This window comes from Physeter macrocephalus, chromosome 14 (genome assembly GCF_002837175.3).
Source record: "Physeter macrocephalus isolate SW-GA chromosome 14, ASM283717v5, whole genome shotgun sequence".
Classification (NCBI taxonomy): domain Eukaryota; kingdom Metazoa; phylum Chordata; class Mammalia; order Artiodactyla; family Physeteridae; genus Physeter; species Physeter macrocephalus.
Window position 1 is genome coordinate 20,768,613 of NC_041227.1, and position 16,614 is coordinate 20,785,226.

At 57.0% G+C, this 16,614-nt stretch overlaps 1 protein-coding gene across 15 annotated transcripts in view; it reads right to left on the reverse strand.

Annotated features, from left to right (window-relative positions):
- Positions 1-2,713: 2,713 nt before the first annotated feature.
- The window catches only part of SRC (SRC proto-oncogene, non-receptor tyrosine kinase), a 61,636-nt gene continuing 47,735 nt past the window's right edge, over positions 2,714-16,614 (reverse strand). For 6 of the 15 annotated variants that reach the window (XM_055089901.1, XM_028498413.2, XM_028498411.2 and 3 more), the window contains 12 exons: positions 15,279-15,311; positions 14,328-14,426; positions 14,049-14,152; positions 13,460-13,567; positions 12,004-12,153; positions 10,380-10,535; positions 8,108-8,287; positions 7,502-7,585; positions 7,110-7,186; positions 6,212-6,365; positions 5,920-6,051; positions 2,714-5,655 (listed from right to left, as the gene is read on the reverse strand). In XM_055089901.1, the coding sequence (XP_054945876.1) occupies positions 5,447-5,655; positions 5,920-6,051; positions 6,212-6,365; positions 7,110-7,186; positions 7,502-7,585; positions 8,108-8,287; positions 10,380-10,535; positions 12,004-12,153; positions 13,460-13,567; positions 14,049-14,152; positions 14,328-14,426; positions 15,279-15,311 (1,486 nt within the window). In that variant the 3' untranslated portion in view covers positions 2,714-5,446. The remainder of the gene's footprint in view (positions 5,656-5,919; positions 6,052-6,211; positions 6,366-7,109; positions 7,187-7,501; positions 7,586-8,107; positions 8,288-10,379; positions 10,536-12,003; positions 12,154-13,459; positions 13,568-14,048; positions 14,153-14,327; positions 14,427-15,278; positions 15,312-16,614) is intronic. The other 9 variants (XM_055089913.1, XM_055089904.1, XM_055089905.1 and 6 more) reach the window with 9 other exon arrangements.

Sequence of the window (16,614 nt, forward strand, 5' to 3'; positions counted from 1 at the left end):
CACGCACACACACATACGCAGGACAATCAGAGAAAGAGAAGGGCATTTAATGAGACCACAGCAAGGGGGAGGTGTGGCGGCAGAGGCAGACACACAGACGCTTGGACAGATGGACAGAAGGCAGAGCCCTGGATCCCACGGGACATACTCTGAGGGAAGCACAGCCCAGCACTGGGTGGGAAAAGCCCCAGGGAGGGAGGGCTGGGGAGACTGGGATGGACAGACAGACGGACAGAGCTCCATCTCCCAGCCTGATTCCCCCACCCCCATGCCACCCCCCCATCTCCATCTCTATCTCTGTGTTTCTGTCTCTGTCAGTCTCTCTTTTTCTCTCTGCAAACCACAGCTTTTTGGAGCCCCCAAGAGAAAAATGGGAAAAGAAGACAGAGATGAGAGAAAAAGACGAGCGATCATGTGTGTGCGTGTATGTGTGTGTGTGTGTGTGTGTGTGTGTGTGTGTGTGTCCAGCACAAGGTCTAGTTGGAATTTTAGGAGGGAGGGAGGAGATGAAAGGAGCAGAGGATGAGCAAAGAGACCAACAGCAGCATGGAGCGCAGCCTGTAAGGATCAGGAACACACACGTGCCCCAAACGCTGCACACATCACACACACATTACACACACTAGAAGTGCAACTGGTGGAAGGGAGGTCAATGAAACCATGGAGAAAGGAAGGCAGGGAGGGGGCTGAGAAAGAGCTGGCACAGAGGGCCTGACACAGATCCACAGGCAAGCGCGTGCACTCACACGGGCGAGCAGGGCTGCAGCAGGATGGGGCTCAAGGTTCACCTTTAATATAAGTTTTACATATGAATATCTGAAAGAATCGATAGGCCAGCAACCCAGAGTGGCAGCCAGTACCTACGGGCCAGAGGATGGAGAGACAGAGAGACACACTCAGAGAGAGACAAGGAGACACTGAAGCCAGTGGGCAGAGGACAGGCGACAGGCCCGGATGGACACACACCCAGAAACTTGCCCCATCCTTTCTAGGTGGGAGGGAGGGGGTAGAGAGCACAAATTACCGTCTTCTTGTATGTGCTTTTCTGTATCTTTCCTACCCTACTATAAGGAATTTTTTTCCCATGGGGGCAAACATCATCTTACTTTTCTCAAAAAGAAAAAAAATGCATGTAGAATGAGAAAACCCACTGAAACCAGGAAGGGAAGGCAGACGGGACAAGGGGGTCCCAGGGTCTCCAATCACCTGAAGTGGGCTGGAAACTGAACAGGGCAGCAGAAGGGGGAGCAGGCAGAGGGGCAGTGAGATGGTGGTCCCAGCAGAGTAGACGTCACTCGCCTTTTCGCTCCTTCTCTTGAAGAGTTGAGCAAAAGCAAACTGAACAGAGGCCCAGAGTGAGGAAGTCAAAACCAGTGGAGCCAGAGACAATAGGTAGGAGAGACAGAGCAAACTCCTGCCTCCCTTCTCTGATCAGACATCACCCCGGTGGGCCAGATCTGGATGCATCAGCCAGAATTTCCCCAGCCCCTCAAGCTCTCATTCTAGGGGAGGAGCTGTGTGAACGGCTGTGACCACCCTTGCAAGTTCCAGGGGGTCAGGGAAAGCGCCCAGAGGTGGTCTGTGGCCTTTGAGATGCTTTGAAGGATGAAGAGGAGTTTGCCAGGTTGCAGAGAGGAAAGAAAGGGCACTCTAAGTCGTGGAAACAGCCTGGGCAAAGGCACGGAGGTGTGAGAGGGTCTGGAGGAGAACCAGAGCCGTACAGAGATTGATAAGGAAATAAAATCTGAGACAGAGACACAGAGAGAGAGAGAGACTAGAGAAATAGAGATGGCCACGAGGCACAGAGAAAAAGAGAAATTAGCAACAGTGAGAAACAGACACAGAAACGCAGACAGAAAATCAGAAGCACACAGAGAAAGACCAATTAGTGCGGGGGGAGGGGGTTTAGGGAAGAGGAAAGAAACACAAAAAATTGTGAAGACAAGAGAGCCAGGGCCAGAGAGCCAGAGAGAGAGCTGAAGAGGCACAGACAAAGAGAGACAAAGACGGAGGAGGCAGAGAGACACACACGCATTGAATCACTTGGTGAGACCGGCGAGAGATGGAGATAAAGAGGTCTCGGCTGGACCCGCTGCTCAGCGCCGCGCAGGCGCACTCCCGACCCGCCACGGTAGCGCGGACGAGCGCTTTGTCCCCGCCGGGGCTGGGGCGCGTCTCCGGGCTGGGCTGCTCGCACATGTCCTTGCACCCCCCGGTGCATGTGGGCCCTGGCGGAGCGGCCGGCGCCCCGTGCACGCCCTGAGCCCACAGGCATCCACGCGGACACACACACTGCCCCGCGCAGACAAGCAGAGTCCCGCCACACACATCGGGGCCCGCGCCCCCGAGGGAGCCCACAGATTCAGGCAGAACCACCTAGAGTGGTGTCCCCGCAGTACACACAAATCTCTGCACACAGGGCCAGGAAAAACAGGTTCACACATCTGGGCATCCAGACTCACAGGCCACCTGGACACGTGTCCACACACCAACACAGACACCCATGAGCAAACAGGGCCACACGCATACCCCAGTGAGCGCAAAGGCACACACCCACGAGCGCACACTCACACCCATGCTCCAGCCTCTGCTCCCAAGACACATGTACACCCATGGGGTCTCCAGGTGTCCACTCTGACCGGACATTGTAGTATTTGGCTTGTGAAAATAACAGTGAACAGAGAAACATCCTGATTTTGAAATCTGTTTTTAATTATACAGATTAAACAGTGTTACTACGACCAGAGGTAACTTACATGGATCGGTGTGTGATCTGATATAAAATAAATTTCTTCCTATAGACTGTTGCAAATGAACTTCCCAGATTGTGTGCCTTGGTGGAGGGGATAAGGGAGGAGAGGAAGGGTCTTTGGATTTTTCTCCAGAATGCCCAGGGCTTTTGCTAACCCAGTCTCACCAGCCCCCCACCCACGCAGCCCAGCACTCCTGGGAAACACACAGCATGCACACAGCCACATCTCCCTGTGAGGACATCCATAACTCCACAAGAGCCTGACAGCCCTGCGGGGCCCCCAGAGTGTCAACTGCCACCATCCACCCAGGGCAAAGAGTCTTCAACTGCTCACACTTCCTGCTCACAAGCCCTGGGCTTCGCCTGGTGCATCTCAGACACAAGCAAGGTTTCTGCCAGGCACAGTCACTCCCCAAACTCAGGGATGGATGTGCACACACAGCCACATTCCAGAGATCTCCAATCTGATTATGTCCCTCTCTGGCCTCAAGCCCTCCAGTCACCAACGCTGCCTGCACAAAGGCCCCTCTGACACAGTCTGTCCTCACATCCCACCCCCTCTCACTCTCCAGCACACAATAGATACTCAAGAAACCTCTGACCAAACTCTGAGGTCTGTTTGTGTTTAATCAGACAATATGCAAAGTATTTACAACCAATTCCAAATCCCCCCTCCCCCCACAGGCCTCGGCCATGGAACGCAGGAACCCCAGGCCCTGCCCAGAGCCGGGGGTCCCCTAGGTCTCTGCATAGTCATCTGAAATCTACAAAACACTGTTTGTTTAAAAAAAAAAAAAAAAAAGACAGTATTAGGACACCTTATACAAAGGACACTGGGCAGTCAGAAGGGGGTTTGGGAGCGCGCTGGGGTAAGTGAGTCCAGATTCGACTGGGAAGGAGACAGGACAGGAGAAGACTTGGGTAATAAACATGTATGAAAGGAAAAGTTGAAATTTCATAGGCAGGCACCACTTGGCCTCCCTCCCCACTGGCAGGGCCTGGCTGGCTCGAGAACCCCTGGCAGCGGGAACGTTATTGCTATGATGGGGGGCTGTGGGTGAAATGTACAACAGGTCTGGGGGACAGAGCAGGGGGCGTTTTTACATGTTAAATATGAACACACATGGAGGAACATACACGTGTGCGCACACACACACACACACACACACACACACGCACACAGGGGCCCTTTGCAAGATGCCTACAAACTGTTGGCTGCCCCATTTAAGAAGGACACACTGAGGTCCAGGGAGAAGCCACCACATAGCCCAAGGGCCAAAACACGGTCTCCTGATGCCATGGGCTGCGCTCACCACGTGATGCCAGGCCACAGGGTCTGGACGGGAGTGGAGCAGTTGCAGAGGCCATGGCCACACATGGAGGCAGACACTGCAGCCCAGAGAAGGAAGCAGGGGCTGCCCGAGGGCACACAGCCAGTCCTGGTGTGTGGCAATAGACACCCCAGTCCTCCCTCATCACCCCAGTCTAGGCACTCCTTTCCGTACTCGCGAGTTAAGGGTGCCAACTTGGGGAGAAGAGCAGGGGCCAGGCGTTGAAATGACACAGGACAAACTGGGGGAAGGAGGACCTGGGGTTCCTTCCTGAGGCCAGGGCCTCCCAATCATTTGGATCTTCTATTTCTGCTGGATTGCCTCCAGAGCCGGTGAGCTCACTCCCTTTCATGACTGGCTAGCTCCAAAGGTCAAACCACCCAGCTTCTGATTGAAACCTGCCTCCCTACCCTTGTACCTTTCATTTCTAGCTCAGCCCCACATCTACCTCCACTCTCTCCCCCCACAACAGCCCACTGAGCAAGCAGTGGCAGCAGGACTCTCTGCTATCTCTAACCCGTCCTCGGGCCCCTTGTCCCCTGGGCTGCCCCAGTCTGTCCACAGTGCCTCCAAGGACAATCTTGTTGGTTCCTGAGGAAGACAGAGGGAGCACCAGGTTCCAATCTCGCCTCAACCCTGAACTGCTCTGTGGCCTCGGGCAAGACACGTCCCCTCTCTGGACTCAGTTTCCCCATGGGTAGTATGGGGACAAGGAATTGAAGATCTCTAAGGATCCCTCAGGTCTAAGAAGGGCAGGGTTTGAGGGAGGTGTCCACCCCACCCACCCCCACCAGCATCAAGTCAAGCTAGGCCTCACCAGCCTGGGAGCCACAGCAGAGGGGGCTGGACCCAGCAGCCTCCACCGACAGGCGTTTCAGAAATGGATGGCAAGGGGCAGGGTGGCAGGCAGGCCGAGGGCCAGTGGCCCATCACTCCTCTTTGGAAAGGCTCTTTGGCTAGCTCTGCAGACAGACCTGGGGTGGCGTGGAAGTGGGAAAGGGCCAGTGCGTGCAGTAGGTTGAGGCTAAGAAAAGGGTGCCCTCAGCCCAGCCCTTCTTCCCAGTTCCTCCTGCTGAGACGCGCAGAGCTCCAGGAAGGAACGCAGGGAGGAGGCGTGCAGCTGGCCAGGGGCCGGGGCACAGTCACTGTGCCAGCCTTGGACCCCGCCCCCAGGGCGGCCCCAGGCCCCAAGCCCTAAGCCCTTCCATGCCACAAAAGAGGGAGGGGCCTCATCACTGGCAATTCAGCCCCACAGAGAGGATCAACGGGGGTCGGGCAGGCAGAGGCAGGCAAGACCCCACGTCAGGGGCCACCCAGCTCAGGATCCAAGCCAAGAAGGCAGTCTGGCCCTGTAGCCCACACCCTATAGGTTCTCTCCGGGCTGGTACTGGGGCTCGGTGGACGTGAAGTAGTCCTCCAGGAAGGCCTGCAGGTACTCGAAGGTGGGCCGTTCCTCTGGGTCCTTCCGCCAGCACTGGCACATGAGGTCATGCAGAGACTCGGGACACTCGGGCGGGCAGGGCATCCGGTAGCCCCTCTCCACCTGGTCCAGCACCTCGCGGTTCACCATCCCTGTGCGCAGAGGGGAGTTGATGGGGACAGCAAAGAGGGCTTCCAGCCTCGGAGAGGGTGGCTGTGACCGTGGGTAAGGCCCTCCCCAAGGCTGGGAGCCCTGACCAAAGACAGAGCCTAAGATCAGATGGTCAGCCTCTTTGTTATACAGATGGGGAAACTGAGGCCCTGGATGGGGTTTGACTTGCCCAAGGTCACCTGAGCAGAGGGGTCACCAGGGCAGGGGCGGAAGGACCTAAGATGGGCTGTGGGGAGCCCTCTTACCGGGATAGGGCACCCGTCCCTTTGTTGTGAGCTCTGTCAGCAGGATCCCAAAGGACCACACATCTGACTTGATGGTGAACCGGCCATAGAGGGCAGCTTCTGGAGCCGTCCACTTGATGGGGAATTTGGCACCTGCAGGACCAAGAAGGGTCGGGGGAGCTCAGGAGAACGTCATGACTGCTCTGCCAGATAGGCACCATTCTTATCCCCACTTGACAGAGGAGGAAACTGAGGCTCAGAGAAGGGGTGTGACTCCCCACGGCCACACGGCATCTGCCGGGAGCCTGCCCACCTTGCCGGGCTGTGTACTCGTTGTCTTCAATGAGCCGAGCCAGCCCAAAGTCAGCCACTTTGCACACGAGGCTCTCTCCAACCAGGATGTTGGCAGCACGGAGGTCTCGGTGGACATAGTTCATGCGCTCCACGTACGCCATGCCTGAAGCGATCTGTAGGCAGAACCCAGGAGCCTGGTTCAGGGGCCACCCCTTGCCCTTCCCAGATCACAGGGCACATGCCCAGGGGGTGGTGTTATCCCCAGGAGTGGATAGCCAACCAAATGCCCCACCCTTCCCAGTTCTTCAGGCAATGAAGTCAATTTACAATAAATACTATTGGCACAAAAACAGGACCAGTGCCCAGCAAGAGGAGGTAGCATAGGGAAAAGGACAAAGGGGAGGCACAAGACAAGATGCAGCCAGGGAAGTGGGGTGACCACGCAAAAGAGGCCCCAGATGCTCCCAGGGACACAGATGAGTGTCAGGTCCTGCCTGTTGTCCCAAGTCCCCTCCCTGAGCCTCAGTTTTCTCATCTGTCAAATGGAATAATAGCCATCTCTACCACCTGATTGTATTAAGGATTAAATTTAAAAGTAGTTGTTGAGCACTGCCTACAGCAAGCAAGTAGTAATACATGTTTGATGAGTGACTAACGTTGACAGAGAAGAAAACTGAGGTCTGAGGTCCCATGGCAAGTCAGTGACTCCTGATGCCCAGGTAAGGGCTCTTTCCTCTGCCTGAACCACCACTCACAGCACCTGTAAGTGGTCCCAGTAATACCTGGGATGAGATCAGTGAGTGTGGGGCAATCAAGACAAGGTCCTTGGAGGGGGCGGTCAAGAGGCCAGACATGGCTGAGCCAGGTGGGTCAGAGAGCTCGAGGCCAGGGGTGGGAGCGGGGAGGGGCTGACTCACCTGAGCAGCCATGTCCACCAGCTGAGGCAGCCGCAGGTACTTGCCCGTCTCCCCCTTGAGAAAGTCCAGCAAACTCCCTGGAGAGAGAGGAAGCAGCTCTAGCCCCCGCCCTGTCCTCCCTGAGCCAGGAAGCAGTGATTCCCAGATCTTGTCCACCGGGGCAGGCCGGCCTCACTTTAACCACACAGCAGATTTTGTGCAAACCCATCTCTGAATAAAGTCTGTGTTTGTCACTCAAAAGGTAAGGAGGATGGGAAACAACCAAATGTCCGCCTCTAGGCAAACAGAACTGTGGTACACAGCTATACTACGGAGTACTACTCAGCAACAAAAAAGAACAAACTACTGACACACACAACAAGAAGGAAAACCCTCGGATGTAAAAGATTTACCTATACGAAATTCTAGGAGAAACAACTCTATGAAGACAGAAAGCCCATCAGTGGCTGTGTGGGTTTGGCGCTGGAGAGTACTATCTGCAAAGGGGTACAAGGGTGCTTTCTGGGGTGACGGCGATCTATATCTCGATTGTGGTAAGAGATACACAGCATACACATTTGTTAAAACTCACCGAACTGGACACTTAAAATGGGTGTATTTTTTCACATGTAAATTATACCTCCAAAAAGTGGAATTTTGAAAAATAATTAATTTCAAAACTAAGTAAAAGTCAAGCCAGGAACTTGACCCAGATGTGGCTCAGCCTGGAGGATTCAGGGAGTTCTCCTTCCAGCCCCAGAATGGCAAATGGCTTTACAAAACCAGCAAACGGGGGGACACAGATGCATTGTGGGAAATCATTAAAAACAAAATGAACGGAGAAAGGAAACCTTTGGTTTAACTTTCCATTGACATGGGAAGTTGATTCCTTCCATTCATTCCACCTTTAAAGGCATATGCTCTAGATGTGGTGGGAGGTGAAGCACATCCCACCTGCCCTTTTGTGAGGACCCCAGCCAGGGGCCACCCATGTGTCCGTGCCATCACACAGGCCTCACCCTTGCTCATGTACTCCGTGACGATGTAGATGGGCTCCTCAGACACCACCGCGTACAGCTGCACCAGCTTCTCATGCCTCAGTTTCTTCATGACCTGGGCCTCCTGAAGGAAGGCCTCCGGAGACATCGTGCCGGGCTTCAGAGTTTTGATGGCCACCCTGGTGGTGCCATTCCAGGTCCCTGCATGGAAAGGGGTGCAGGCTGCCTCAGGGGACGACCCCCATTCCCACCCCACAGGGACCAGGATCTGCCTGCCTGGGTACCAATTTCAGCTCTGGCCTCCCAGGCCATGTGACAAGCCCCGCCAAGGCCCAGCCCCTTTCTGGACCTCAGTGTCCCCATCTGCAAATGGGCAGGACGCTCCTCACACAGGGCACGCTCAAGAAACAAGAGCTGTTGTTCGGACGCTGATTATTAGAAATGTCCCCCAAAGCAGCACACTCATCTGAGAGTTGGGGGACCGTGGTTCCAACTCAACTGCCCTCTCCTGGGTAGTCATGTTCCTTCTGGGTGGTCCAGGTGTTAGCAGATGGAGCATGTACTCGTGGGGGCGGGGGTGAGACAGAGCCGGCCTCAGAACAAGGCCACCAGAAGAAGAGCTTGTCTCAAGCCACACTCCCCAAACAGTAAGGCATCACACTAAGTAGAAGGGCTCGGAGGTCAGTCTGGCAGGAGTTTGGCTCCCACCTCTGCCTCCTCCCAGCAGTGAGACCATAGGTGAGTCAGTTCCCCTCTCTGAGCCTCGATTTTCTCATCTGGAAAATGGGGATGCTATAGTATCCAGCTGTGGGCTGACTGAGGATTAAATGAGATTTTAGCCACCGGGCCAAGCCCACTGTAAGGACACAGTTAATAATAGCTGCAGCTGTCATTTTATTATTATCTGGTTTTTAAATTGTGAGGCCTCAGGGGAAGCTGTGTTCTAAACCAGTGTGTTTAATCTGAGTTTTGTCCCAGCCGGGCCTGAGGCACCTTGGGCCCATTCCTGCCCATCTCTGGGCCTCCAGGTGCGAGTTGGGGCTCGAGCCCCTGTCTGTGGCCTTCCCGGCACAGGCCCTCTGGGCATGCGTACCAGGCACTTCGTGAGTCTACCTGGATCATCCAGGGAGGAACGGGAGCCTCCCCCACTGACTGTTCACCGCACGCCCAAGCCAGGAATGAGTTTTGCAGCCACAGGAATGGCTGACGCCATGGATTTTTCAGGTTTTGCTCACGTCCTCTTTTTGTGCCTGTGCCTGGGAGCTGGCTTCTCATCCCCCTCCCCTCTCCCCAGCTCAAAGCCTCCCCTTTCCTGACTTGGCCTGACCTCCAGCCTGCAGGCCTCTGTCCCTGCAGTGCTGCCACCCAGAAACCCCCTCTGCTCTCCTCCATCAACTCTTCCTCTGAAAGGAGGGAAGTGGTGGCGGTGACGCCAAGTGAATACTGCGGCTCAGATGAAACCACCTTGAAAATAGCATACGGTCATCCCCCCACCCCCACCCCTCCCGCCGGACACGCAGGCTCACGACAGCCAGGTCTGCCTCACCGCTGCCTCCGCAACTCCAGTGTCAGCAGAAACCAAAGCAGAAGGGGGCCTGGGTTTTGTCAGGGCTGCGTGGCATTTGTTTTCAAGGACAGTTTGGCCGTCTCTCCAGAGTTAGACGGGAGATCGTTAACACGCCTGGAACATGCCAGACCCTGTACTCCTTCTGTGAGCGGGGGTTTCTCTTCCCACAGCTGAAGCTAACATGTGGACCCACACGGGGCCAGCGTTCTCTCAACCCCACCAGGGGGTCCTATTATCACCAGCCCCATTTTACAGTTGGGAAGATCGAGGCTCTGTCCACAAGTGTGACAGAGGAGAGCTGTGCATGCAAATAGCAGGTGGGCTGGGTGGCATCCTGGAAGGCTTCCCAGAGGAAGTGGCACCTGAGCTTGGATCTGCAGGAGGGTGAGTGGTTGACTCGGGAAAATAGACCTCCAGAGTGAAGCCACCCAGCCCAGGCCACACTGCATGTCACTGGGGAGTCACGATACCCAGCCCTGAGCAGTTCTGGGTAAACAGGTACCACGGTGTGCGGAGGTGTGGCGGTCTACACCCCAACTTGCTGTCAGCCACCACTGGGGGAGCTCCATATTGAAAGTAGGGCCCACTGTTCAGCAGAGGTGATGGGACTCGTGGAGTCGAAGGCTGGGGGACTCATGGGGCCTTGAGCTGCCACTTTGGACAGACATCTGCCTGGTTCGCAGGTGGGCACATGGCGGGGTGTGCGGGGCCGGGGCAAAGCCTTACCCATCCACACCTCTCCGAAGCAGCCCTGGCCCAGCTTGACCTCCAGCCGCAGCGACTCCCGGGGGATCTCCCAGGCGTCCTTGGCCAGGCCCTGAGTCTGTGGCTTGGACATGGGGCACACAGTGGTGAGGCGGTGGCACAGGCCATCAGCGTGTTCTGAAGACAGAGGCAAGGAGGTGGAGTTCAGGCCCGGTGTCCATGCTGCGGTCTCCATGTCCCGCGGTGTGTGTGTGTGTGTGTGTGTGTGTGTGTGTGTGTAGACTTACACTCTGTATGCACACAGGCTTCGGGGAGGCACAGGACACCCCCAAGGCCAGGCATCCATACCTGTGTGTACACAACCGTCCCCGACACAGGCCCTCACCGCCTCATGCATCTGCTCCCTGAATCATTCATTCATTTATTCATTCATCAGACTTTAAGCGGGGGCTACCTAGGCAGGTGCCAGGGACCCAGTGGAACCCTGCCCTCAGGGAGTGCACAGTCCAGGATGACACCCAACTTCCCTTAATCACCTCCCAGGACCACGAGTGTGACAGAGGAGAGTTGTGCATGCAATAGCAGGTGGGCTGGGTGGCATCCTGGAAGGCTTCCCAGAGGAAGCGGCACCTGAGCTTGGATCTGCAGGAGGGTGAGTGGTTGACTCGGGAAAATAGCCCTCCAGGCAGAGGGCACACTGCTTCATGCATGTGCAAAGGCCCTGAGGGAGAAATAAGCCCCTGGGTTGGAGGAACTGAAAGGAGGACAGGGGGCTGCTGGAGAGTGACTGGGGGAAGGAGGGCCCCAGGTAAGGCAGGGAGGCCAGCCAGGTTTAGACTACCCAAGGCCTCGGAGGCCACATGGGGGGTCTTTATCCTAAAATTCCAAGGTAAACCCTGGAGGGGTTTGATCTGGGGGAACGGGATTCAGAATGAACCCTACAGTGGTGGCCAAGGGGACAGAGCGGGGTGGCAGATCCTAGAGGGAGTCGGGAGGCCTAGCCAACAGAGGAGGAGTAGCAGGCGCTCTCAGGAAAGGCCACACCTGCACGCCCAGGCCACGGCCACAGGCCCACAGACACCCACAGAGAGCTGTCCACATGGGAGCACCCAGGCCATGACGCCTCAGTCCAGCCGGGCAGCCCTGAACATCCAGATGGATCGGCCACACTCCTGCACACTCGGCCTGGCCCCGCTCACGACCTGCGCATGTGAGCTCCCTGCCTGCCCGCCGCTCTCTGCTACGATCCGATCCAATCGATAGAGCCGTCCGTCCCCTCCTTGTCTCCCGGTAACCAGTTCTAACCGGTCCTAAGGCTGCAGGGACAAATGACACCGGCCTATGCCCCCTCCTTCCCGGCTCACTCCTCCAGGCAGCCCCCTCCTCACCAGGCAGCTGCGGAGGAGAGAGGACAGAGGGGCAGGTTGGGGTTGGGGGAGGGAAGAGGGGAAACAGGGAGGAGAGAAGGAAAAAAGACGGGGTGGGAGGAGGGAGAAAGGGGAAAGAAAGAAGGGGGGAGGGGAACGGAGGCCCCCCTCCTCAGGGTCTGCAGCTCATAGGATAGGTGGAGACCCCCCCATGCTCTCCGAGGGCCTACCCTCCCCCGCGCCCAGCTGGCCGCCTGGGAGGCCTGCCCGGCACTCACTGGAGTAGTAGGCCACGAGCTGCTGCAGGCTGTTGAACTGGGTGCGGGAGGTGATGTAGAAGCCGCCGCTGTCCAGCTTGCGGATCTTGTAGTGCTTCACGTTGAGGCCCTTGGCGTTGTCGAAGTCAGACACCGAGAGGCAGTAGGCGCCTGCAGGGCAGGCCAAAGAGAAGCCGTGACCACCATGCCGACCCACCCATGGGCCACGGCACTGAGCACACCTACCCGACACGGGACGGCAGGGAGGCACAGGCAGAGCCAGGTCTGGGCCAGCCTGTCTCTGAGCACCCAGTTCTGGGGTGGCCACTGGGGCAGAGCCAAATGACAAAGGGGCACCTGACCGGAGAGCCTTTCCATGAACCCTTGGCCCTAGCAAGACCTCTGAAGCCCAGGTGTGCATCCCAACTGTGTGACCTGAGCAAGTGGCTAGCCCTCTCTGGGCCTCGGTTTCCTCCGCTGCACAACGGGGCTACTTCCCGGGCTGCTGGGGAGATTCAATGAGACTACATATAAGAGGGCCTGGCACACAGTAGGTGCTCGATAAATGTTGGCAGGGAGCCTAACAGGAATGGTCCCAAGTGGCTGTGTGTCCCTGGCCTAACTGCCTCCCCTTTGTGGGTCTGCCCACGGGCACACTGTCCGGGCCCTGCCCCTTCCTGAAGACTCCAGGCTCAGGCAGGAGCCAGTGGTTGGCTGAGGCTGAGGCGATCCTGGGCAGAAGACCACATACTGGGTGTGGCCTGAAGACTGCCAAAGCTAAGCTGGGCCAATCCCAGTGGCCCCCTCCCTGTTTCCCTTGAGCCTGGAAGAGCTCTGGGCTGGAAAAGTTTCCTTCTGCCCAACAGGCCTGGCTAGGCCTGTTAACCTGAGCCTAAGAGATGCCTGGGGTGGCATCAGGGAACAAGGCTGAGCCCCAGGGGTAGGGGAGGAGGCTCCAGCGGCCAGAGAAGGCCTTTCTCGGGAAGCAGCACACAGGCATCATACTAGAAGCCCAGTCCCCACAGCCCACAAAACCTCTGGACAATCCTCAGGTGGGGGTTACAATCTCCAGTGTAAAGAAGGGAAAATGAGGTGCAGAGAGGGAAAGCAGCTAGCCTCAGGTCACCCAGCAAGTCAGGCACAGAGCTGGGACTTGAACCCATACCTGGGTCTCTAAAGCCTGCATTGGACAACCATGACTTTCTACAGATGGCCAGGCCATGTGCATATAGAAGCCACAGGCCTGAGTCTAAGGCCAAGCCCTGACCACATGTGCACACACGCAGGCATGCCCGTGTCCAGTGGCTGCATGATCACACAGGTCCACACTCCCTAGGCCCTTGGGCACAAGGACAAACCCATAACAATTCACTCCCACACAGCAACCCACAGACAACTCCACCCCCACATGTGCACACACATGCCTGGACCCACACACGGCATGCACAGCCACATGACCTCTCGTAAATGCACACACATGACACGGATGCTCTGCTTTCCCGTCTCCCACTGAGCCCCAGGCCCACAGGAAGCGGGAGCTTCGTAGCTATGGTGATGGAGAGTCTGCAACCCACGTGCGGAGGGGCTGGAGAGAAAGGGGTGATCATTCTCTGGTGGCGGGGAGGGACAGGAGAGGAAGAGAGGCCAGGACTGTTGGGGGAAGGGCAAAGCCAGGCCCCAGCACCCAGTCCAGCCCCTGAGGCCCCTGGAGAAGGCGAAGGAGAGGGGCCCATTGCATCAGCACCCTCCCTGGGAACAGCCTTTTGCTCTGTGACCCTCAGACTCCCTGACAACCTGTGCCCATTCCTCACCTGAGGAACCTGAGGCCAGAGAGGCTGGCCTCTTTTGCTGCACCTGTTGCATCATCTTTTGCTGCATCTCTGGTCAACCCAGAGTGACTCAGTGTTCCTCAAATGGACCTCCCTGCCTTTAATCCTGTCTTTTTCTCTAGCTGGAGGGCTCTTCCCACCCCACTCCATATACCAAACTCCTATTCATTCCACAATACCCAGCTCAAATAACCCACAAAAGGCTCAGTTCCCACTGGTCAGCAGAGGCACTCATACCTTTCGTGGTCTCGCTTTCTCGCACTAGGAAGGTCCCTCTTGGGTTCTCCGCATTGAGCAGTAACCGCTCTGACTCCCGTCTGGTGATCTTGCCAAAGTACCACCTGGGGCGGGAGGGAGGAGGATGGTGCTGGTGGTCCAGGCTTCCGCCCACCCACAGTGCCTCTTCCTGGGATGTGGCTGGGGCCCTGGGCAGCCAAACCTCCCACTCTAGCCCAGGAGAGAAGCTCTGAACTGGCATCGATGGTAAGCAAGCAGGAGGCCAGAGTCGATACTCACTCCTCGGCCTGGATGGAGTCGGAGGGCGCGACGTAGTTGCTGGGGATATAGCCCGTCTGTCCTGTGCTGAGTGAGTGGGCCAGCCACCAGTCTCCCTCTCTGAGCAGGGGGAGAGGGAGGGAGCAAAGGAGAAGGGAACCATCAGCAATGGACCCCGATGCCTGCAATCTTCATAGGGGCTGTGCTGGGGGCTCTTGAGGCTGAGTGAGGTGCAGGGAACAGTGGGATCAGGCCTCTCACAGCTGCCAGGCCGAGGTGGCCTGGGACTCTTCCCCTCCCTACCCCAGATGCCTCTTGGCCAAAGCTGACTCAGATGACAAGGCCCGAATTCATGGGGCAGAGTCCTGGGACAGGAAGTGATCTGCTTTCCTTCAGATAGACCAAGCAGTCTCAAGATGCCAAGAGCTGCCTTGGGATTGAGGGAGGGAGTTCCCTGTCTCTGGGGAGCAAGCAAGTTGTAACAGGAGAAGATTCCTCCTGAGATGGATGTCAAATCAGACCTTCAAAGCCTCCCCAAGTCCTGAGGTTTGGAAGCCCACGCCTGGGAGCTGGTAAGACCTGAGTGGAGGCAAGGGGTGGCTCTTTGGAGGCTTGGTGACAATCCAGGTGCCAGCCCTGCAAACTAGAGCAATGCTTGCCTTTGTCACAAATCATGGGTCACACCCACAGGGCTCCTTGACTGAAAACTACAGGCCTCCTCCTGCAGCCTACCCATCTATGGGGGAAACTGAGGCCAGAGGGGGCTGGGACTTGCCCAAAGTCACACAGCGAGTGGTGTCAGAGGGAGCTGAGGTGGCAGAGCCCCAGTACCCAGGGCCCTTCTACACTAATTGCCCTATGAGGAGGAGGAGGAGGAGGAGGAGGTGATGGGTACAGGGTGATGGGCAGGAAGAGCCCCCGGCAGGGCGGGTCCCCTGGGTCTGGGTGGGAGTGGGGAGGGGGCAGAAGTACCTTTGCAGCCATCTGAATGTGAACCAGGTCTGGCTGGAGCGGGGGTCCAGAGACACAGAGGAGGGAGGAGAAAGCGAGAGCCCAACAGGAAAGAAGAGGCAGAAATGGGGGTGGTGAGAGAGAGAGAGGCAGAAAGAGCGAGGGAGAGAGCTGAGCGCCAGGCGGTGCTGGGGACGGGGGAGGGGGGACAAGGCGGGGCAGCCACTAGGGCCTCGCATCCAAAGCAATCAAAGGGGACAGGGAGAGGGTCTATGGGGAGGGAGGAGAGGCCAATGGGAAGGGCTGCCTGGGAAATAGGGTCCAGCCCCCTCCCATTCCCACTGTGCAGATGGGAAGACTGAGGCTAGAGAAGCAAAGGCCTCTGCTCAAGGTCACGTCATGCAGCCAGGCCCAGGTTCCTAACTCCCAAATGAGAAGGAAGCCTTTCCTACAGGGTGCAGCGGGGCTTGATACCTTGCTGAGCTTCTCAATCCAAGGCTGCCTTTGACCTCATCACAACCCTGAGAAGACACACAGCAAGCAGGACGTGCTCCCCCACTCCCCATCACCGGGACACAAAGAGAGAAAGGCCCTTGCCCACAGCCACAGTCTGGACTTGAACCTAGATCCCTGGCTCCTGGTTTTTCTGAGCTGCCTCTGACCTATATTCTTCAGTCCATTTTGATGATGGAGAAGTTGAGGCCAGGAGAGAATGGGGCTGGGGGAGCTCTCTGAGAACAGGTGAGTACAGGTGAGCATCCCAGAGACAGGGGCCCAGCCAGGTGGGCCGAGGCTCAACCAGAGAGTGTGGGTCCCTTCTGGATGGAGTGAGGGGAAGAGAGAGAGATTGGGGCTGTGCGGTCTGACTTGGCTGTGAGATCACCGCACGCACGCTCAGGCGGGGGCACAAGCTCACGTGGGGGTCTCTGCGGGAGAGGGAGGGCCCTGGAGTAAGAGGGCGAGGCCCGCCTCAAGGAAAGAGCCTAAAGATGGCCAGGCCCTCCATCTACCTCTCTGTGTGCACCCACAAGGGGTGGGGGATCCACACTTTTCTGTCCCATTTGACCCTCAAGGCCACCCTGCTAAGAAGGAAGGCAGGCCTCAGCCCCCCAGATGATGAAACTATGGCTCAGAGATGTCTAGGGACCAGCCCAAGGACACACAGCACCCAGGCTGGAGTAACCCAGCACTTTCTTTGTAGAGTTGGGGAAACTGAGGCACGGAGCGGGGCAGAGACTTCCCAAGGCTACACAGCAAGGACTCAAATCACAGGGAAGAGCTGAGATCTTCCAGTCCCGAGTCTTCATTTCACCAAGGGGGAAAATAAGGCATAGAGAAGGGCGGTGATTTGCCCAAA